The following is a 24,585-nucleotide window of genomic DNA, read 5'->3' as shown; positions in this document are numbered from 1 at the left end:
TGTCTAAAATTCTTGAAACATTGCAGTCTAGACCAGTAACTCAGACCATGGGCACTGTTGATTCATTGCCACCTTGTCCCCCTCAGCTGGACCACTTCCTAGCTCCGGGGGTGTCACATGCACCCCAGGGTGACGGCTCTGACTCGGACGACAGTCCCAGACAACCTAAGCGGGCTCGCTATCAGCGACCCTCAACTTCATCACACTGGTCAGGGTCCCAGCGGGACGACTCTCTGTGTGATGAGGCGGATGTAACTGATCAGGAGTCTGATGCTGGGGCCGCTCTCAATCTAGATACCCCGGATGGTGACGCCATAGTGAATGATCTTATAGCGTCCATCAATAAGATGTTAGATATTTCTCCACCAGCTCCTCTTGCGGAGGAGGCAGCTTCACAGCAGGAGAAATTCCATTTCAGGTATCCCAAGCGTAAATTAAGCACTTTTCTGGACCACTCTGACTTTAGAGACGCAATCCAGAAACACCACGCTTATCCAGATAAGCGTTTTTCCAAACGGCTTAAAGATACACGCTATCCTTTTCCCCCTGACGTGGTCAAGGGCTGGACACAGTGTCCCAAGGTGGACCCTCCAATCTCCAGGCTTGCAGCCAGATCTCTAGTTGCAGTGGAAGATGGGGCGGCACTTAAAGATTCCACTGACAGACAGATGGAGCTCTGGTTAAAATCCATCTATGAAGCGATTGGAGCGTCGTTGGCGCCAGCATTCGCAGCCGTATGGGCACTCCAAGCTATTTCAGCTGGCCTTACACAGGTCGACACGGTCACACGTACATCTGCTCCGCAGGTGGCACCCTTGACCTCTCAAATGTCTGCATTCGCGTCTTATGCGATTAATGCTGTCCTAGACTCTACGAGCCGTACGGCGGTGGCGTCTGCCAACTCTGTGGTTTTACGCAGAGCCCTGTGGTTGAGAGAATGAAAGGCAGATTCTTCTTCCAAGAAGTGCTTAACCAGTTTGCCTTTTTCTCGTGACCGATTGTTTGGTGAGCGTTTGGATGAAATCATTAAACACTCCAAGGGTAAGGATTCATCCTTACCTCAGCCCAGACAAAACAAACCCCAACAGAGGAGGGGACAGTCTGGTTTTCGGTCCTTTCGAGGCTCAGGCAGGTCCCAATTCTACTCGTCCAAAAGGACTCAAAAGGATCAGAGGGGCTCAGATTCTTGGCGGACTCAATCACGCCCAAAAAAGCCAGCCGGAAGAACCGTTACCAAGACGGCTTCCTCATGACTCTCAGCCTCCTCTCTCCGCATCCTTGGTCGGTGGCAGGCTCTCCCGCTTTGGCGACATTTGGCTGTCACAGGTCAAAGACCGTTGGGTGAGAGACATTCTGTCTCACGGGTACAGGATAGAGTTCAGCTCTCGTCCTCCAACTCGCTTCTTCAGAACTTCCCCACCGCCCGACCGAGCCGATGCTCTGCTACAAGCGGTGTCCGCTCTAAAGGCGGAAGGAGTGGTGACTTATGTTCCTCTTCAGGAACAAGGTCACGGTTTTTACTCCAATTTGTTTGTGGTGCCAAAGAAAGACGGGTCGTTCCGTCCCGTCCTGGATCTAAAGCTGCTCAACAAACACGTAAAAACCAGGAGGTTCCGGATGGAATCTCTCCGCTCCGTTATCGCCTCAATGTCTCAAGGAGATTTCCTAGCATCAATAGACATCAAGGATGCTTATCTCCACGTGCCAATTGCGCCAGAGCATCAGCGTTTTCTACGCTTCGTTATAGGAAGCGAACACCTGCAGTTCGTAGCTCTACCTTTCGGGCTGGCGACAGCCCCTCGGGTCTTCACCAAGGTCATGGCAGCAGTAGTAGCAGTCCTGCACTCGCAAGGTCACTCCGTGATCCCGTATTTGGACGATCTACTTATCAAGGCACCCTCTCAAGAGGCATGCCAACACAGCCTGAACGTGGCACTGAAGACTCTCCAGAGTTTCGGGTGGATTATCAACTTTTCAAAGTCAAATCTAACCCCGACCCAATCACTAACATATCTTGGCATGGAGTTTCATACTCTCTCAGCGATAGTGAAACTTCCACTGGACAAACAGTGCTCGCTACAGATAGGGGTGCAATCTCTCCTTCAGGGCCAGTCGCACCCCTTGAGGCGCCTCATGCACTTCCTAGGGAAGATGGTAGCAGCAATGGAAGCAGTTCCTTTTGCGCAGTTTCATCTGCGTCCACTACAATGGGACATTCTCCGCCAATGGGACGGGAAGTCGACGTCCCTCGACAGGGAGGTCTCCCTCTCTCAGGCAGCCAAGGAATCTCTCCGGTGGTGGCTTCTTCCCACCTCATTGTCAAAAGGAAAGTCGTTCCTACCCCCATCCTGGGCGGTGGTCACGACAGATGCGAGTCTATCAGGGTGGGGAGCAGTGTTTCTCCACCACAGGGCTCAAGGTACGTGGACTCGGAAAGAGTCCACCCTTCAGATCAATGTTCTGGAGATCAGAGCAGTCTATCTTGCCCTACAAGCCTTCCAACAGTGGCTGGAAGGCAAGCAGATCCGAATTCAGTCGGAAAACTCCACAGCGGTGGCATACATCAACCACCAAAGGGGGAACACGCAGTCGGCAAGCCTTCCAGGAAGTCCGGCGGATTCTGACGTGGGTGGAAGACACGGCATCCACCATATCCGCAGTTCACATCCCAGGCGTAGAAAACTGGGAAGCAGACTTTCTCAGTCGCCAGGGCATGGACGCAGGGGAATGGTCTCTTCACCCGGACGTGTTTCAGGAGATCTGTCGCCGCTGGGGGATGCCGGACGTCGACCTGATGGCGTCACGGCACAACAACAAGGTCCCGGTCTCACGATCACCGAGCTCTGGCGGCAGACGCCTTAGTTCAAGATTGGTCGCAGTTCCGGCTACCGTATGTGTTCCCACCTCTGGCATTGTTGCCCAGAGTGCTCCGCAAAATCAGGTCCGACTGCCGCCGCGCCATTCTCGTCGCTCCAGACTGGCCAAGGAGGTCGTGGTACTCGGATCTGTGGCACCTCACGGTAGGCCATCCGTGGGCACTACCAGACCGTCCAGACTTGCTGTCTCAAGGGCCGTTTTTCCATCTGAATTCTGCGGCCCTGAACCTGACTGTGTGGCCATTGAGTCCTGGATCCTAGCGGCCTCAGGTTTATCTCATGAAGTGGTTGCCACCATGAGACAGGCTAGGAAGCCATCCTCCGCCAAGATCTACCACAGGACGTGGAGGATATTCCTATCTTGGTGCTCTGCTCAGGGAGTTTCTCCCTGGCCTTTTGCATTGCCTACTTTTCTTTCCTTCCTGCAGTCTGGGTTGGAAAAAGGTTTGTCGCTTGGCTCCCTTAAGGGTCAAGTCTCCGCGCTATCCGTATTTTTTCAGAAACGCCTGGCGCGACTTCCTCAGGTACGCACGTTCCTGCAAGGGGTTTGTCATATCGTCCCCCCTTACAAGCGGCCGTTGGAGCCCTGGGACCTGAACAAGGTTCTAATTGCTCTCCAAAAGCCGCCTTTCGAGCCTATGAAGGAGGTTTCCCTTTCTCGTCTTTCACAGAAAGTGGCCTTTCTAGTGGCGGTCACGTCTCTTCGGAGAGTGTCCGAGCTGGCGGCGTTATCATGCAGATCTCCATTCCTGGTGTTTCACCAGGACAAGGTAGTTCTGCGTCCAATTCCAGAATTTCTTCCCAAGGTGGTATCTTCCTTTCATCTCAATCAAGATATCACTTTACCGTCTTTGTGTCCGCATCCAGTTCACCAATTTGAAAAAGGTTTGCATTTATTGGATCTGGTGAGAGCACTCAGGATCTACATTTCCCGCACGGCGCCTCTGCGCCGCTCGGATGCACTCTTTGTCCTTGTCGCTGGTCAGCGTAAAGGGTCGCAAGCTTCCAAATCCACCCTTGCGCGTTGGATCAAGGAACCAATTCTTCACACCTACCGTTCTGCTGGGCTTCCGATTCCATCAGGACTGAAGGCCCATTCTACCAGAGCCGTGGGTGCGTCCTGGGCATTACGGCACCAGGCTACGGCTCAGCAGGTGTGCCAGGCGGCTACCTGGTCGAGTCTGCACACTTTTACCAAGCATTATCAGGTGCATACCTACGCTTCGGCGGATGCCGGCCTAGGTAGACAAGTCCTTCAGGCGGCGGTGGCTCACCTGTAGGAAAGGGCTGTTTGACGGCCCTATCACGAGGTATTCTTTTACCCACCCAGGGACTGCTTTTGGACGTCCCAATTGTCTGGGTCTCCCAATTAGGAGCGACAAAGAAGAAGGGAATTTTGTTTACTTACCGTAAATTCCTTTTCTTCTAGCTCCAATTGGGAGACCCAGCACCCGCCCTGTTTTCTTAGGAAGTTTGTTTTTTTCGGGTGCACATGTTGTTCATGTTGAACAGTTCAGTTCTCCGAGGTTGTTTCTCGGGTTGAATTTGTATTTAAAACAGTTATTGGCTTTCCTCCTTCTTGCTTTTGCACTAAAACTGAGGAGCCCGTGATCCCACGGGGGGGTGTATAGCCAGAAGGGGAGGGGCCTTACACTTTTAAGTGTAGTACTTTGTGTGGCCTCCGGAGGCAGTAGCTATACACCAATTGTCTGGGTCTCCCAATTGGAGCTAGAAGAAAAGGAATTTACGGTAAGTAAACAAAATTCCCTTCTTCCCAAACCAAAAGAAGCTATAGAAATCAATAAATTATTAAAATAATTTTTATTTCAAATATCATTAAAAATATTTATACATACAAAAATAAAATTTCCAAAGGAGTTCCACTTTAATACAACAAGGGACACGAGGGGTTAAGGCAATAAAAGAAATATATATTAATTACAAATCTGAATAAATTTTCATAAATTATTTAATATATATATCTTTGTCAGTTAATATACATATATAAACAGACAAATATTTCAGGTTAAACTCAATTTAACTGTATGAACTAGTTAGTTGAAATAAATGGATAAAGGTGTTTATAAATAAACAGCACTGGTTATAAAGTGCTTAGTATTAATACATATATTCACCAAATTAATAGAACATGTGCAGAAAAAATATATAGTTCATACCATTAAAGAGCTCCCAGAAATAGTCATGCTCAATAGTTCTAAATAGTCGCTATACATATATTCTAACAGAACAGCAACTGCGGTATCTACAGTTAGGTCCAGAAATATTTGGACAGTGACACAATTTTCGCGAGTTGGGCTCTGCATGCCACCACATTGGATTTGAAATGAAACCTCTACAACAGAATTCAAGTGCAGATTGTAACGTTTAATTTGAAGGTTTGAGCAAAAATATCTGATAGAAATTGTAGGAATTGTCACATTTCTTTACAAACACTCCACATTTTAGGAGGTCAAAAGTAATTGGACAAATAAACCAAACCCAAAAAAAAATTTTTTATTTTCAATATTTTGTTGCGAATCCTTTGGAGGCAATCACTGCCTTAAGTCTGGAACCCATGGACATCACCAAACGCTGGGTTTCCTCCTTCTTAATGCTTTGCCAGGCCTTTACAGCCGCAGCCTTCAGGTCTTGCTTGTTTGTGGGTCTTTCCGTCTTAAGTCTGGATTTGAGCAAGTGAAATGCATGCTCAATTGGGTTAAGATCTGGTGATTGACTTGGCCATTGCAGAATGTTCCACTTTTTTGCACTCATGAACTCCTGGGTAGCTTTGGCTGTATGCTTGGGGTCATTGTCCATCTGTACTATGAAGCGCCGTCCGTTCAACTTTGCAGCATTTGGCTGAATCTGGGCTGAAAGTATATCCCGGTACACTTCAGAATTCATCCGGCTACTCTTGTCTGCTGTTATGTCATCAATAAACACAAGTGACCCAGTGCCATTGAAAGCCATGCATGCCCATGCCATCACGTTGCCTCCACCATGTTTTACAGAGGATGTGGTGTGCCTTGGATCATGTGCCGTTCCCTTTCTTCTCCAAACTTTTTTCTTCCCATCATTCTGGTACAGGTTGATGTTTGTCTCATCTGTCCATAGAATACTTTTCCAGAACTGAGCTGGCTTCATGAGGTGTTTTTCAGCAAATGTAACTCTGGCCTGTCTATTTTTGGAATTGATGAATGGTTTGCATCTAGATGTGAACCCTTTGTATTTACTTTCATGGAGTCTTCTCTTTACTGTTGACTTAGAGACAGATACACCTACTTCACTGAGAGTGTTCTGGACTTCAGTTGATGTTGTGAACGGGTTCTTCTTCACCAAAGAAAGTATGCGGCGATCATCCACCACTGTTGTCATCCGTGGACGCCCAGGCCTTTTTGAGTTCCCAAGCTCACCAGTCAATTCCTTTTTTCTCAGAATGTACCAGACTGTTGATTTTGCTTCTCCAAGCATGTCTGCTATCTCTCTGATGGATTTTTTCTTTTTTTTCAGCCTCAGGATGTTCTGCTTCACCTCAATTGAGAGTTCCTTAGACCGCATGTTGTCTGGTCACAGCAACAGCTTCCAAATGCAAAACCACACACCTGTAATCAACCCCAGACCTTTTAACTACTTCATTGATTACAGGTTAACGAGGGAGACGCCTTCAGAGTTAATTGCAGCCCTTAGAGTCCCTTGTCCAATTACTTTTGGTCCCTTGAAAAAGAGGAGGCTATGCATTACAGAGCTATGATTCCTAAACCCTTTCTCCGATTTGGATGTGAAAACTCTCATATTGCAGCTGGGAGTGTGCACTTTCAGCCCATATTATATATATAATTGTATTTCTGAACATGTTTTTGTAAACAGCTAAAATAACAAAACTTGTGTCACTGTCCAAATATTTCTGGACCTAACTGTAGATCACCCAGGATTATAAGCTTATTGCTGATTTAAGTGCGATGTGCGAGGTATATGCTGCTCCCTGTTACAGGTGACGGACCCGGCCGTAATCACCATACAAATATAGAAGGCATAAAGACTAGAGTTGAGCGCGGTTCGCAGTTCGAGGTTCTCCAGTTCGCGGATCGAGTGATTTTGGGGGCTGTTCTAGATCGAACTAGAACTCGAGCTTTTTGCTAAAGCTCGATAGTTCTAGATACGTTCGAGAACGGTTCTAGCAGCAAAAAGACCAGCTAATTACTAGCTGGCTTTCCGCTGTAACAGTGTAAGTCACTCTGTGACTCACACTATTATGAAATTTCAGCGTATAGTGTGCGGGAACAGCGCATTCAGAACACTGCTGTTTGGATAATGGCGATCGCCATATTTTTTTTTTCCTTGTCCTCCTTCCCTAAGCGTGCGCGTGTAGTGGGGCGGGCCAGCATGTCAGCCAATCCCAGACACACACACAGCTAAGTGGACTTTTAGCCAGAGAAGCAACGGCATGTGTGATAGGATGTCCATGTCACATGTCCCTGCATTATAAAAACGGACATTTTCCTCCAGCACGCCATTATCTGCCTTCTGCGTCTTGGTGTCAGTCACCGCTGGCATAGCTCCTGTCTCCGATACTGCTGTGTACGCTCTATACACAGCGCTATACAGAATAGGGATAGAAGTTTCTTTTAGCCCTTGTAAGGGCTAATACCGGCAGAGTCAGAGTCATAGGTGACAGTCAGGTCCGTGAAAACAGATTTTAACAGCTACACAAGATGACAGCGTCTGTGTAGCTAAGGTCAGGGATTTCCTCGCTGCATTTCCCCATTAGGAGGGATAGAAAGGGAGGCTTCCTTTCCTCTACCCAGACCCACAACCCTGCCACTGTACCCTCCTGCCCTTTGCACACTCAAACTCATTGTTACTAAGCCATTATACTAGCAAACACTGAGTAAACTTGGTGGCATCCTAAAAGTGGCAGTTGGACTTCATTATTGTCCCACTAGTGCAAAGATATTTGCAGCACGTCTGCCTGCATTGCACACTCAAACTGATTGTTACTAAGCCATTATACTAGCAAACTATGCTGCCAGTTTAAGGGCCGTAGTTGCATTGTCAGGGATAATTATTGTTGTTTATTTTGCTGTTAATAAAGCTAGACCACCGCTGAAATCTACACCACCTCTCAATTTTTACTACCACATTTTAAGTGCACAATCTTGTCGCAATCAAAATGAGTGGCAAAATGACAGATGCTGGTGGAAAGGGGAAGAGGCGTGTTGGAAAAGGAAAAAAAGGGTTTGTCCGTGGGGAAGGTGGCAAAGCTCCATTAACATCTGCTGAATCTTTTCCCCATTGGAGCTTATTTGACACATTGGGGTTTTTTTGCCTTCCTCTGGATCAACATGTTAGGCTACGGGTTGAACTAGATAGACTTAGAGTCTCCCTTCAACCTTAAAAACTATGAAACTATGAAGATAGACCATCTTCCAGCAAAAGTAAGATGTCTACTACTTACCGTGGACAATCCAATGTGCTCCCTTTTTTATGGACACGAACAACTGGAACAAAGGTAGATGATGGCCAAAAAAGGAAAATGCTTGAATGGATCTCAAGTGGTCCAACAAGTGCCCTCTCCGCCACCTCACTACCGCATCCAAAAAACACCAGTCCTCTGAGTTGTCAGCCCAATCACACTTGCATTCTCCCAGCTCTGAAGTCTCCATCCGCCCTGCACAGTATGGTGGAACTGAGATGGCAGAGCTGTTCAGTCACACTATAGCCTGGGAATCAGAGGTCTGCTCCCAAGCTACAGTGAGTACAGACCAGGAAATGGTCTGCAGTGATGCCCAAAACCTTTGTGACTCTGATTCAGGCCGTGAGGACCAAGTTTCTGAGCATAATGTTGACCCTTTTTCACAAACTGTAACACCTGTTGTTATGGACAATGAGGAACATACTGATGACGATGAGACGCAGATACCAGATTGGGATGATAACTTAAATATTCGGTCAGGGCAAGAAGAGGCTCGGTCTGAGGGTGAGGGGAGTGCAAACACAACAATTGATGAGGAAGTTCTAGATCCCACCTACTGTCAACCCACAGTCAGGCACTCGAGGAGGTCAACAGAGGCGGTGGAGGAGGATGCAACTGACGACGAAGTTACCTTGCGCCTTCCTGGACAGAGTCGGAGCACTGGTAGCACGTCTACAACTGCATCCTCAGCCACCACTCTGCCTCTGAGCACTAGTCGGGGGGGTTCAGCAGGTCGCATGCCCTCTAAGCCTTGCCTAGCCTGGTCCTTTTTTGACATAGCAAAAGATCGGCCAAATTATGTGATCTGTAAAATTTATCATGATTCTGTTAGTAGAGGGCAAAACCTCAGCAGTTTGACAACGTCTTCCATGAATCGTCACATGAATAAATATCATATGTCCCAGTGGGAAGCTCACTGTGCTGCGGCCTAGCGGAGCAAACCATCCACCGCCTGCCCCTTCCAGTGCATCCGCGCGCTCTTCTTCTTCTAGGACTGTGGGGACAGCTGTCACACCTGGTTTTCCACGCACAACTTCCACCACAGTAACCGCAACAGGCAGTTTGCTTGGTAGGTCGTCAGTTGGTTTGGAAGGGGAAACAAGTGAGTGTGTACAGCTCTCTCAGACATCGATAGCACCAACGTTGGATGAAGGCAACATCATGTCTACGCCTGCACTTTCCTCACAAACCTGCATTTTTCCAGGGACACCCTACTCAACACAGTCTACACACAGCAGCCAGATCTCTGTCCCTCAGATGTGCACAAATAAAAGGCCATTTCCTGCGACCCATGACAAAGCTAAGAGGTTGACTTTATCCCTCTGTAAGCTCTTTGCTACCGAAATGCTGCCTTTCCGCCTGGTGGACACACAGGATTTTAGAGACCTTGTGTCTGTCGCTGTGCCCCAGTACCAGATGCCCAGTCGCCACTACTTCTCTAAGAAAAGTGTGCCCACGCTACACCAGCATGTCGCACACAACATCACCGCTTCCTTGAGAAACTCTGTGTGTGAACGGGTGCATTTCACCACCGATACTTGGACCAGTAAGCATGGACAGGGACAATACATGTCGCTGACTGGGCACTGGGTAACTATGGTGATAGATGGTGAAGGGTCTGCTGCACAAGTCTTGCCGTCCCCACGACTTGTGTGTCAATCCTCTGTCTGTCCAAGTTCCGCCACTGCTTCTGCCTCCTCCACCTCATCTGGGTCCTCCACCTCCACCCCAAGCCTGCCTGGTCAGGCCACCAGCGTTCTCACTGCGCAGAAAGAATCACGCACCCCTCATTACTATGCTGGCAGCAGAGCGCAACGGCATCAGGCAGTCTTTAGCTTGACATGCCTTGGAAGTAGGAGTCACACAGCGGCTGAGTTGTGGGCAGCTCTGGAGACTGAGTTTAATAAATGGTTGTCTCCACTCAACCTGCAGCCTGGTAAGGCCGTGTGCGACAATGCTGCAAACCTGGGTGCGGCCCTTCGCCTGGGCAAGGTGACACACGTGCCTTGTATGGCTCACGTGTTGAACCTTGTCCAGCAATTTTTAAGACACTATCCCGGCCTAGATGGCCTTCTGACCAGGGCACGAAAACTGTCTGCTCACTTCCGCCGTTCAACCGCCGCAGCTGAGCGACTTGCATCGCTCCAGAAGTCTTTCGGCCTGCCGGTTCATCGCCTGAAATGCGATGTGGCGACACGCTGGAATTCGACTCTCCACATGTTACAGCGACTGTGGCAGCACCGCCGAGCCCTGGTGCAATACGTAATGACGTATAGCCTGGGCCAACGAGATGCAGAGGTGGGGCAGATCACCCTGATGGAGTGGTCTCAGATGAAGGACCTATGCACCCTTCTGCACAGTTTCAACCTGGCCACTAATATGTTTAGCGCTGACAATGCCATTATCAGCATGACAATTCCAGTCATTTACATGCTGGAGCACACGCTAAACACTATTCGGAGTCTGGAGGTGGGACAACAGGAAGGGGAGGAACTACAGGAGGATTCATATGCGCAAGACACAACAACATCACCAAGGTCCAGACGTTCATAATCACCAACGCGGCAGGCATGGGACCATGGGGAACAGGGATCAATAAGGGCACATGGTAGCAGGCGAAATGTTGAGGAAGGTGCAGGAGAACATGAAGAAATGGAAGACGAACTGTCCATGGACATGGCAGACTCAGCGGATGAGGGAGACCTTGGTCAAATTTCAGTTGAAAGAGGTTGGGGGGAGTTGTCAGAGGAAGAAAGAACGGTTAGCACCTCTATGCCACAAACACAGCGTGGACTTGGTCCGCATGGCTGCGCAAGACACATGAGCGCCTTCTTGCTGCACTACCTCCAACATGACCCTCGTATTGTCAAAATTAGAAGTGATGATGACTACTGGCTTGCCACACTATTAGATCCCCGGTACAAGTCCAAATTTTGTGACATAATTCCAGCCATAAAAAGGGATGCACATATGCAGGAGTATCAGCAGAAGCTGTTACTCGATCTTAGCTCGGCTTTTCCACCAAACAACCGTGCAGGTGCAGGGAGTGAATCTCCCAGTTCTAACTTGACAAACATGGGACGGTCTCGTCATCTTCAACAGTCTACCCGTACCAGTAGCACCGTATCTGGTGCTGGTAACAGCAATTTTATTGAATCTTTTCATAATTTTTTTAGACCGTCCTTTGCAAGGCCACCAGAGACAACGAGTCTGACACATAGTCAACGGCTGGAGAGGATGATACAGGAGTATCTCCAAATGAACATCGATGCCATGACTTTGCAAATGGAGCCTTGCTCATTTTGGGCTTCAAATCTTGAAAAATGGCCAGAGCTCTCCACTTACGCCTTGGAGATTTTGTCATGTCCAGCTGCCAGCGTTGTCTCTGAACGTGTCTTCAGTGCTGCTGGGTGTGTGCTGACAGATAAGCGCAGGCGTCTGTCCAGTGACAATGTGGACAGACTAACGTTCATCAAAATGAACAAGTCATGGATCCACAAGGAATTTACTACCCCTGTGTCATCCTGGGGAGAGTAAATGCTTGTGGATTTTGAATGTGCTTGATGCAAATCTAGCTGTGAAGTGTACAACTAGGGCACAAGTGCTGCCACTGAAGGGGTGGGTGTCTGTGTGGCCCAATTTTTGGAAAAAAGGGAGACTCCGCTTGGAGTAACCCTTGCTTACATTGTTTTTAAAAATGATCCAAGATGAACAGATCTGGGATCAGGAAAGACTTTGCTACCTACCCCGGTGTCTTCCTGGGGACGGTTAAGTGTGGCGTATTTTTGAATGTGCTAGATGCAAATCTACCTGTGAAGTGTACAACTGGGGCACAAGTGCTGCCACTGAAGGGGTGAGTGTGTGTGTGACCCAATTTTTGGAAAAAAGGGAGAACTCTGCTTGGAGTCACCTTGTGGTGTTTTACATGATTTTAGAAGGGCGTGCCATGCCTATATCTGTGTCTCCTCCTCTTTTTCCTTGTCCAGCTCCTTTGTTTTCGCATGAGTATATGTCCTTGTCACTTTCCCATGTATTTGTGTTGTGTTGTGAGTTGTTTGTCACCTTTTGGACACCTTTGAGGGTGTTTTCTAGGTGTTTTTATGTGTTTGTGATTGCCTGCCATTGTTTCCTATGCGATTTGAGTTCGGTTCGTCGAACGTTCGCCGAACCAAACTCGAACGGGACACCCGTTCGACGAACCGAACTCGAGCCGAACCACGGCCGGTTCGCTCATCTCTAATAAAGACCCGCACAGTACTCACTTTAACTCCCTCCACGTCCCATCACCCCAACATACGTTTCGCCTTTTCTTCTTCGGGGGGCCAAAATAAAGCCCAACAGCTGGGGGATGGTATTCAGGCTGGGGAGACCCATGCTTATTGGGTAACCCAGCCTAAAAATAGCAGCCTGCAGCCGCCCAGAATTGCTGCATCCTTTACATGCGACAATCCCAGCACTTTTATCAGCTCTTCCTGATTGCCCTGATGCGGTGGCAATTGGAGTAATAAGGGGTTAATGTCGGCTCACAGATGCCACTAAACCCTAGATTAGTAATGAGGTGTCGGAGACCCCCACTCCAATACTAATCTGTAAGTGAAAATAAATACACCCAAAAAAATCCTTTTATTTGAAATAATAAAATCCAAAAAAGCACACTTTCACCACTTTATTAACCCCATAACACCCCTGCAGGTCTTACATGATCCACACGAGGTCCCACTAATATTTTAGCTCTGCTACATCTAAAGTCACAGTGCATGATCATGAACATGACTGCCCACTGAGACCTTCAGGCAGAGACTGAGTGAGCCACGCAATCAGCTGTAATGTCACTGAGGTTAGCCACAGCTGGAAGGTCCTATGGCCCTCCACCTGTGACTGCAGGTAACCTGACCTCAATGAACTCTGTGACCTCACCTGAGGTCAAGTCACCTGCGGTCACAGTTATATATATATACAGAGGTCACAGAGTTCATTGAGGTCAGGTTACCTGCAGTCACAGGTGGAGGGCATAGGACCTTCCAGCTGTGGCTAACCTCAGTGACATTACAGCTGATTGCGTGGCTCACTCAGTCTCTGCCTGAAGGTCTTAGTGGGCAGTCATGTTCATGATCATGCACTGTGACTTTAGATGTAGCAGAGCTAAAATATTAGTGGGACCTTGTGTGGATCATGTAAGACCTGCAGGGGTGTTATGGGGTTAATAAAGTGGTGAAAGTGTGCTTTTTTGGATTTTATTTCAAATAAAGGATGTGTGTGTGTGTGTGTGTGTGTATGTGTATATAAATAGTGTATGTATGTATGTATGTATGTATGTATGTATGTATAATATATATATATGTGGCCTGTTAGTCACTCTAAAGAAAAGTCAGTTTAAAAAAAACAAAACAAACTTGAGGAGTAGAAATGTAATACTTTTTAAGCCTTTTATCATCCTAACATTATCATCCTAACAAAAAATGCTGACATTTAGTTGACCTGGTAATTGTTCACGATGTTTTGCATTTTTTAATTTATACCTTTAAACAAAAGTTAAAATTTGAACAAAATCTTAGCGTATATTAAATATGAAAAACATTTACCTAAATTTTCCACTAAACAAAAGTATGTGTCATTAAAAACATACTTAGAATCTCTAAGCTATGTAGATCTATTTCAAAGTTAGCATTATAGAGTCAGATTTGAAAAATTGGACTTGGTCAAGAAGGCCGAAATTGCACTGAAAGTTTATAACCTTCCATATTTAAAGTGAACCTGACAGCTGAGACATGCTTCATGATACAAGGGCACTTGCTGTATTATCTCTGCCAAGTATTTTTAATTTTGAAACCCTATGACGTTAGAAATTATGCATTAACAGCTGCCAATGTTGATCCATGTTGGAGACTATCCTGTAGACTGGGCAGCATGTATAAGCTGTCAGGTTCACCTTAAAGGGAAGGTGTCTTAAAAAAAAAATGTTGTTATTAAAAACTGAAAAAATATGAATGTTTTTTAATGCTAATTTAATTTAAACAGTTTTTAATTGAGAAAAATATAAAAAAAAATTAAGTTTGATATTTTTCACTCTTAAACACTAGGGGGAGCAGCTGCTGCAATCCTATTGTAGAACTACCTCATATTACAGCTGCAGTAAAAGTGGGCAGAATCTGCTCTCCTGTGTGATGTCACAGCTCCCCCTCAGTCTGGTTGTTTCCAAAAGGATAAGAGAATGAAGTTTAGGATCACAGTGCGGAGCCATTTTGTTGGTGGCCACAGAGTGATCCTAATGTCTAAATTGTCACTAAGGCCAGCTGCATAGTGCTCCACTGTATCCCGCTCCGCACTGTATCCCTATGCCTTGCTGGCTGTATCCCTATGCCTTGCTGGCTGTATCCCACGCGCCCATATACTGTACTGCTGGCCGGGATCTGAGGTCCAAGGTGACATGCGGCGAGGAGGGGTGATCTGCAGCATGAGCGGTACTGCACTACAGATGTCATGCTGCACTCACCTCAGACCTGCACCACCAGCAGCCTGTCTTGTCAGCCATCACAGTACGAGCAGCGGAGGCCCGGGGTGAGGGGAGTGGGTGGGGGAGCTGCAGAGTGCCGGGAGGGGGGCACCTGCAGCGTAATTGGTGTAATGTACCTGAAAGACCTCATGTTGTAAAGTGGTAGGAATATGTAACTAAATGGAATATTCTATGTTCGTATTGAGAAAAGAAGCTTGGCACTGTCAAGCTAGAGGTTGTCCACGACTTTGACATTGATGGCCTATCCTTAGGAAAGGTCATCAATGTCTGATCGGCCAAGGTCTGACACTCCACACCTCCGCCGATCAGCTGTTCTCAGTTCCGCAGCTGCTTCATCTTTGATAGTGGCCGCAGCCAGATACTGTACATCTGCTTTCTATTGATTAGAATGGGAAGCGGATATGTAGTATGCGGCTGGTATTATACCATTGAGCAGTGCCAGAACTGCGCATTTGCAGCTGCCTGCTGCTGCCGCCGGGACAGAACGGCTGATCGGCGGGGGCGCGAAGTGTCTGACCCCGGCCAATTCGATATTGATGACCTATCCTAAGGATAGGCAATCAATGTCGTAGTAGACAACCCCTTTAATGCTTTCCCCTCTGGCTGAAGGATCCAGTGCTCTACTTGTCATACATGAACATATTACACTCACTATCTACGATACTTTATTTTCAAAACACCATTTAAAAATGCATTGCTTATAAGAAACTGGTCACCAGATTTGGCCCTTAAAAGCTGCTGCCACCACCACAGAGCTTTTTATACAGCATTTTAAAATACTGTATATAAGAGCCCAGGCCGCACTGTAGAACATAAAACAGACCTTTATTATACTCACCTATGGGGTGGTCTGATCCGATAGGCATCGTTAGTCTCAGGTCCGGTGCTTCCTCTCTTCCATCAATCGCCATCCTCCTTCCCAGCTCCATGTTGTTGGCGCGTCCCAAGTCTTCCACACAGACCTCGATGGCACTCCTGAGCATGTGAACGTGAATCTGCCCTGCTGGGGGCAGAGCAAACTACTGTAATGCAGGTGTGAGGAAATGTCAGACCACCTGCGCACTACAATACTTTGATCTGCGCTCAGTAGGTCAGCTCAGTGTGCTTGTGTATGAGCGCCATTGAGGCCTCTGTGTGGATGATGTAGGGCACATCATCCACATTGAGCTGAGAAGGACGGCGATGGGACCGCCCCACAGGTGAGTATAATAAAGGTCTTCTCAACGTTGTACAGTGCAGCCTGGGGACTTGGCATTCTAGAATACTGTATATAAAGGCTCACTGGTGCTGGCCGCAGTTTATAATGGAAAATCCTGGTGACCAGTTCTCTTTAATGGAGAAAGCAGCAGCTGTTTTGCGCTGTATCTAGCGTTCCTACGGGTCTATCAGTCATGGTGTCTGCTTACTTTTAAACAAGCAAATATACGGACTTGTTAACAACTTTCAAGTTTAAACAAGTAAAAACTAGATATTAATCATTGATCTCATTAAAACTTAAAGAACTTGCGCATTGGTAGAAATAATCCACTTCTCTCTGAAGTAATAGCCTGTGATGATCTCCACGACTTGCCGGGGGATAAACTTTCCAGACCTGCAAACATAAGAACTGAAGAATTAGCCTGTTTATCTCACATGTAATTAATCCTGTAATACTTTTTCCAGTGTGAATAATCTAATGTGTTCCCTAAATCCCACAAATAAAGGTCTGATAGTTTTTCCAATTTTAGAACATCAACATGGGCAACATACAAAATATTTGTTTTACAAGAAATGAATTGAGATTAGAATAGATAATAGGACCTATATGGATTGGATTAATTATCAACTGCATATTGCAAAAAACATTGACCGTATTTAAAAATAACCTTTTTGGTTGTATTTTACGTAACTAAGAAATATTAGGGAATCCATTCTATTATTGAGTAGTTTTTTTTTTTTTTTTAAATTATGGGTATGTTTATAGGTGACGAATGATCTTCCAATAGCAACTTCATGAAAATCCTTGTCACTTTGTAACCAGTGGCAATTCTTTTGAATAGCTTTTCTGATAGTTGTCCATCGGACTGAATTTAAATAAATAAATTATAATGCAAAATAAACGGGGGGAGCTGTTTTTGATCTATGTTAGCAAATTTCTGAAGATCTTCCTTCGGAATAGAATCTAGATAACGTCTATACAGAAGTCTTGTCTTAACTCATGTGCTTGTTCCATGAACTGCATCTTATTCATTTTGCTCAGTCGTAAAAATTGGCTGTTTTTTTTTTTTTTTTTTTTTTTTTTGGTGGAAGGGATAAGCACTATTAAGATGCAACAATGAATTGGTTGCACGAAGTTTCCTGAATGTAATAGTTCAAATTCTGCCCTTTTTTAACATTAATGTTAATAAATAAGCGCTAATAAGTAACCTTTTTTATATCCTTTTAATTTAGAGCGATGTCTTGAAGACCATGAATTGGTATTGCAAATTCAATCTATGATGACAAGTGAAAGCAAGTTTCTGTTCAGAAAGAATTATGCAAAATATGAGTTTTTCAAAAATCCTATTGTAAGTAGACAATGTTTAAGACACAGTATTGAATTGTAATTGAAATACAAGTAATCCTCTAATTATGCTGATCTGAAAAAAAAATTGTAGTAATTTAAAGTTAATCTGTCGAGTCTGGATTGCGCATAAAAGTAAAAGCCGAGTGTAACAAGGGTGGTAATTAGCGTACAGAGCATGAATGTCTTAGGTAGCAGTCCTCGGAGAAAACTGGAAACTGTTATAATCGTGCCTTGATCCTTTCCAGTTACCGGGCAGCACTGAGCTGTCATATTGGGTACATTAGGGACAAGACTAATGCTTCTATTGGTCCCAGCCTTCAGATGCTCTCTCGTCATGCCACAGGTACCAGCTCAGCTCTTTCAGGGACTTGTGTGATGGCATAGCTGTTTTTCTGTAACTGGAGTTCAATGGCTGCTTCAACTGTATGAAGGGAAAAAAAATATTCTGAAAGTCACACATTTGCCAGTGAAAATTAAAGTATCTATTTCCTCCAAATAAAATAAAGATAACCAGATCAATAAAATAAAAAAGCCCTGGCCACTAAAGTGAGACATAAAGGGGCTCATAATTTAAGGCCTTTGCCCCCAGGTAATTTCATGTCAAAGGAATCTGCCTGTATGTTATGCTGCCTCCACATTGGGTAGCATAAACTTGGTGACACTTGCCATTTTTAAAACCTCGATTTCATGTGCTGCAGCTCTTTTAGCCCTCTCAATGATTAACATTGCATAACCCTCCTTTGCCAGTGATTTGAAAGTTTTCTGTCTCCACTGTACATACGAAGAAACTTTCCACTCAATTATGGGAGAAAGTGATAAACCGCTTTATAAATATCAAAATCCAAGAGCTTATCAAATTGAGAGGACTAGCAAATCTGCAGTTGTTTATTCAAAACTCCAGTAATTTGGTTTCTGAAATTAATATCTACTTCATGCGAGGCAGTAAAAACCTGGCCACAGATCTTTTAAGCAGTGTACAGTTGTTTTAGGCTTTCTTGGAGAAGAAACCTTGCATTAACCCTTCAAGTCTCAACTCCTCAAACTTTCTGCTCAAAACGCCATGTGCACAGAGCCTTAAAAGTTTTCTGGGTGTATATTGATGACCTATCTGGCACCCTCGCCGATCAGGTGCTCCAGTGGTTTCCAATGTACAGCAGCCACTGTCAAGTACTGCACATAATCTTTTATAGTCAAAATAATTTTTAGATTCGGACTTCACTGAAGTACCAGTTGTCTAATCTCACCAGTCTGATATTTATGATCGATACCATGGATAGGTCATTAGTAGTGATGAGCTCAGTTATGTTACTCGATCGAGCATCAGTATGCTTGGGTACTTGCAGAGCTTGGCTGAGTATCACAGGGTGCTGAGATATTTAGTCTAAGAAACAAAGATCACAACGCACAGGCTTGCTTCACTGCATGTATTCTCACTGAGACCACTGCACCCACACTTCTCACGTGGAGTGCCTGCACTTCCAGAAAATGAAGGTATCGTTCACTGAGCGGGCCCCCCCATATCCTGGAACAGTCGCCGTGGGGCCTCCTAAAATGGATTACCCTGAACCGGATTTTTCTTTTTCTTTTTTCTTTTTATGATAAATCTGTTTTTATTGAAATTTTTTTCATCAAGATACGATTATATAAAGAAAGCAACAAAGAGTATGAATAAAACTGAATAATACGTTAGCCACATCCTCCTTATATTATCAACCCGGTGACTGTATATGCCGGTCGCAACGGTTTCTCGATATATCACAAAACCACATATTACTTATGAGAAGCCTCCGGGTCGGTTTGGTATTTTCCAACCTAACCTGAATCTCCTCAAGATATGGCTAACTAGACTTCAAACAACAAAGAAAGTATTCCAAGAGTATTCAAAACAGAAGAAAAGAGTGGGGGGGGGGGTGGACAGAGGAAAATAAGAGACCAAGAGGGATTGGACAAAGGGTTGGAAGGGAAGGTAAAGAGTGTGTGGGTATGTACTGTTACCGAAACAAGGCTTGGAAGTCCGAGGACTCCTTGAACAACACCCAGGGTTGCCAGACCTTAATAAATTTTTCGTTACTTTCAGCAATGGTGATGGGAAGTATCTCCATGTGATAAATGTGACAGCTCCGTCTGCCATTCCCCGATAGTGGGGGCCTCTGTGGCTCTCCAGTGCCTAGGAATGACCGCTCGGGCTGCTATCAAGCAAAATCGTAGAAGGCTCCTCTTTTGCTGCCTTACCGAGCCGGGTAGAATTGACAGAAGTGCTATTTTAATTGAGGGGGTGATGTTATCACCAGACATTTGATTATACACTTGAAACACCTGAGACCAGACGTTTGACAATTTCTGACATGCCCAGCAAATATGGGTCAGCGTGCCTTTGTCCATTCCGCATCCCCAACAGCATTCCGAAACTGATAGACTGTGTAATGTGGCAGGACACTGGTACCATCTCGCTAACAGCTTGTAGCTCTTTTCCTGAGCACTGTAAGATACTGAAATTTTGTGAGGGAACAGGAAGGCCTTCCGCTTTTCCTCTTCTGAAAAACTGAGACCAAGTTTGGTTTCCCACATTCGGATATACCCAGGGTCCTCCGAACCGCGGGTCTCATTAATCAAACGATATATAAGTGAGATCGAGTGTGTGGGCGGTGAAGACTGAAAAAATTAAACGTTCAAACGGCGTGGACGTAGTCTGATCTGGGGGAAGTAACCCCCCCCTCCCCAAGCCATGACCGCACAAGAGTGCAGCTGCACATATTCAAACCAGTTCAAGTGAAGGTCTGGGAATGTGGCCTGTATTTCTGCGAAAGGAGGCAGGTGTTTACCCTGTAAGATCTGCCCCAATCTGATGTCCAATCCCCTCTCCCATCCGAGAAACATGTCTGCGTTGCATCTCGGAGGGAAGCCTGGATTATCGAACAGGGGAGCCAATGGGATTTGACTATCCGAAAGGCTGCCCTTGCATTTTATGTCCTCCCAAGCTTCCAAAGTTGCCCTGAACAGAATCCCATTAGGGTCTATCAGTTTCTTTACCGCCTCCATATCCTTTTTCTGAATCCATGGGAGTCCTCTAAGAGGGACCCTTTTTTCTTTCTAATTTGTGAAAGAGGCAATGTATTGATGAGGTTTTTTGTTTATTACTATGGGTTAGTAATGTCCAGTATATGATAAACACCGCAACATTACTAACCCCTGGACTTAATGCCAGCTGACATCACAGCTGGTATCAACTCCTTTTATATTGCCCTTTTGCAACCGCACCAGGCAACGGGAGGAGCCGAGGCGAAGCGCCTGGAGTTGCTCATCTAATGGATGCACCACTTCTGGAGCAATTGCAGCCTGTTATTTTTAGGCTGGGAGGGACCAAATAACCATGGCTCTTGCCACCCTGACAATACCAAACCGAGCGGTCTGCTTCACCTTGGCTGGTAATCTAATTTGGGGGGACCCCACGGTTTTTTTTTTTTTGTTTAAATTTTAAACAGCAAGTGGTGCCCTCAGTTTTATATTACCAGCCAAGGTGAAGCTGCAATCTGCAGGCTGCAGCAGTCTGCTTTTCCCTAGGGACCCCACATGTTTTTTTTTTTTTTTTTCGTTTTACATTTTTGGCTAAATACAAGGCTGAACATCCTTTAGTGCCGCATGAAAGGCACTAAAGTGTGAAAGTGTATATAAAATGTAAGGGGTGAGACATTATATATTTGTTTAGTCAGATATAAATGTCAATCTATCCATCCTTCATAGCTTTTTAGGCTGCGTGCCCATGATCTGGGTTTGCAGTGCTTTGAACGCAGTGTTTTTTCTGCATTCATAATGCTGCATTGTACAGTACAGTCATGGCCAAAAGTTTTGAGAATGACACCAAAATTATATTTTCACATGATCTGTTGCCCTCTGGTTTTTAATTGTTTGAAGTTTACATCACATACAGAAATATAATTGCAAACCTATTATGAGTACCAAAAGGTTAATTGACAGTTAGAATGAGTTAATGCAGCAAGTCAATATTTGCAGTGTTGACCCTTCTTCTTCAGGACCTCAGCAATTCTCCCTGGCATGCTCTCAATCAACTTCTGGACCAAATCCTGACTGATAGCTGTCCATTCTTGCATAAGCAATGCTTGCATTTTGCCAGAATTTGTTGGTTTTTGTTTGTCCACCTGTCTCTTGATGATTGCCCACAAGTTCTCAATGGGATTAAGATCTGGGGAGTTTCCAGGCCATGGACCCAAAATCTCTGTTTTGTTCCATGAGCCATTTAGTGATCACCTTTGCTTTATGGCAAGGTGCTCCATCATGCTGGAAAAGGCATTCTTGGGCGCCAAACTGCTCTTGGACAGTTGGGAGAAGTTGCTCTTGGAGGACATTCTGGTACCATTCTTTATTCATGGCTGTGGTTTTAGGCAAGACTGAGTGAGCCGATTCCCTTGGCTGAGAAGCAACCCCACACATGAATCGTTTCAGGATGCTTAACAGTTGGCATGAGACAAGACTGGCGGTAGCGCTCACCTCCTCTTCTCCTAATAAGCTGTTTTCAAGATGTCCCAAACAAATCGAAAAGGGGATTCATCTGAGAAAATGACTTTACCCCAGTCCTCAGCAGTCCACTCCCTGTACCTTTTGCAGAATATCAGTCGGTCCCTGATGTTTTTTCTGGAGAGAAGTGGCTTCTTTGCTGCCCTCCTTGAAACCAGGCCTTGCTCAAGCAGTCTCCGCCTCACAGTGCGTGCAGAAGCACTCACACCAGCCTGCTGCCATTGCTGAGCTAGCTCGGCACTGCTGGTAGTCCGATCCCGCAGCTGAAACAGTTTTAAGATACGATCCTGGCGTTTGCTGGTCCTCCTTGGGCGCCCTGGAGCCTTTTTGGCAACAATGGAAGCTCTCTCCTTGAAGTTCTTGATGATGCGATAGATTGTTGACTGAGGTGAAATCTTTGTAGCTGCGATACTCTTCCCTGTTAGGCCATTTTTGTGCAGAGCAATGATGGCTGCACGTGTTTTCTTTAGAGATAACCATGGTTAACTGAAGAGAAACAATGATACCAAGCACCAGCCTCCTTTTAAAGTGTCCAGTGGTGTCATTCTTACTTAATCATGACTGATCGCCAGCCCTGTCCTCATCAACACCCACACCTGTGTTAATGAAACAATCACTAAAACAATGTTAGCTGCTCCTTTTAAGGCAGGAATGCAATGATGTTGAAATGTGTTTTGGGGGTTGAAGTTCATATTCTTAGCCAATATTGACTTTGCAAGTAATTGCTGTTAAGCTGATCACTCTTTATGACATTCTGGAGTATATGCAAATTGCCATTAGAAAAACTTAAGCAGTTGACTTTGTAAAAATTAATATTTGTAGCATTCTCAAAACTTTTGGCCATGACTGTACAAGCGCAGTGGAAGAATATTTAGAAATCCCATGCCCACTGTACTTCTTTTTTTTTTTTTTCTTTTTTTTTTTTCCCCGTAGCATAAACTGACTTTCAGCACGGCTTACTGAGCTGCAGGATCTCAATTCATGCGGAGATGTGTTCTCCATGGGGAGAATAGAACTAAAGCCTGCAACTGCCTGAACCTGGATCGTGGAGAACACTCATATCTCCGAAGGAGGGCTGGCACTTCATCCTAGACGCAGTGTCACCAGATCGTGGGCACACAGCCTAAAAGTGAGGAATTTGGCACTACAGCAACATTTTCTTGAAGTACCTGTGGATTCAAAATGCTCAATATACCCCTGAAAAACATCCTTGAGGGGTTTAATTTCCAAAATGGTGTCACTTGTGGGGGGATTCTGCTGTATAGGTACCCTAGGGGCTCTGCAAATGCGACATTGTGCCCGCAATTTCTTTAAACTTTTTCAAAATTCAAATGGTACGCCTTCCATTTAGAGCCCTCTTATTTGTCAAACCGGGTTTTGGGCACATGTGGGGTATCACTGAGCTCATAAGAAAATTGATGATAATCTGTTGGGTCCACTTTTTAGTGTAAGAAATTTGATGGTAAAGGAATATTTTATTTCCTATCCCATGACAGCACTGTACGTGAGAGAGTGTATTCGCCCCCAGGAGCTGGAAACCTTTTTGAAAAATTAAAAAAAAATAAAGGGGTGACAACTTTCCAAAACCCCAGTGTGGTTTCCTGTTCCTGAAAGAGGATACCGGTTACCTGGAGTTCTCCAGGTGATCAGGTCTAGGGGATGAGGAGGTCTCCGGGATTCTGGTGTCACAAGCTGCCCTTGTCACATGTACGGCTCCTTCCTCATGCCCAGTGTCTCACAAACCAGGGGTAACCGTCGGGCAGTGTAGCCACGGGTTGCCTGCGGGGTGGGAGTCCCGGCTGGGGCTTGTTCCTCCATGTGGTCGGCTGGAGCAGTGACACCGCAGCCGCTTCCGGAGATTGGGAGGGAAGAACCGCAGGCACAGCCACGCGCCGGAGGAAACACTGCTGTGTGCGCAGGCACGACCCCTGCTACCACTTCCAGTGAAGTGAGGGCTCATGGGCGGATAGGACGGTGCATGCCAGGGATGGTGTCCCAGGTCACCTCCTAGATCGGAGGTGGAGCCTGTTAGATTCAAAAACAGAGGTGGGAAGGAAGATCCTAGTGTTCCTGTGGCACTATTGGTGAAGTGGCCTCTAAGATGGAAGATCCCACATTGGCTAGCATTGCTGCAGAAGACCCCAAACCTGCTTCTACTGTGGTAGCTGCCGGGCTCAGGACGGGTAAGTGTGATCTCCCACGACATGTACTGAACCTCATTCTTTTTGCCCCTAATAAATTCAGGCCAAGAAAGCTGTAGCAAAGACCAAACATTGGGAATGTGTGTTATGCAAGAAGTCCCTACCACGTTCATATGAAAAGGAGCTCTACCAAACATGTATTGAAAAGACTGTGGCGAAGGAGTCTCTGGGCATGTTGCAGGAAATTTAGGTCCTTAATCAAGGACGAGGTTAAAAATACATTGAAGAGGGAGATGAGCCTTGTAGGAGCCCCTGTCGCATCCACCAGTAAAATTCAGTCTCCATCTAAAGATAGCTCTCAGGAAGACAGGGAGGAGCCAGGAGAATTGGGGTCTACAGCTGAGCAATAATCATCTGATGAGTATGATCAACCATGCTTTTGGGCAGAGGACACGAGAAAACTCCTAAAAATCATGAGAGCTACTATGGGGGTGGAATCCCCC

General features: G+C 45.8%; 1 protein-coding gene across 4 annotated transcripts in view; it reads left to right on the top strand.

Annotated features, from left to right (window-relative positions):
• GRB10 (growth factor receptor bound protein 10) overlaps window positions 1-24,585 on the top strand; it is a 148,746-nt gene that overhangs the window by 76,355 nt on the left and 47,806 nt on the right. For all 4 annotated transcript variants that reach the window (XM_075315044.1, XM_075315043.1, XM_075315042.1 and 1 more), the window contains one exon: window positions 17,294-17,409. In XM_075315044.1, the coding sequence (XP_075171159.1) occupies window positions 17,294-17,409 (116 nt within the window). The remainder of the gene's footprint in view (window positions 1-17,293; window positions 17,410-24,585) is intronic.

Source organism: Anomaloglossus baeobatrachus, chromosome 6 (assembly GCF_048569485.1).
Source record: "Anomaloglossus baeobatrachus isolate aAnoBae1 chromosome 6, aAnoBae1.hap1, whole genome shotgun sequence".
Taxonomy (NCBI): Eukaryota; Metazoa; Chordata; class Amphibia; order Anura; family Aromobatidae; genus Anomaloglossus; species Anomaloglossus baeobatrachus.
Note: the sequence above shows the minus strand (reverse complement) of the source record. Positions and strands in the feature narration are given on the sequence as shown.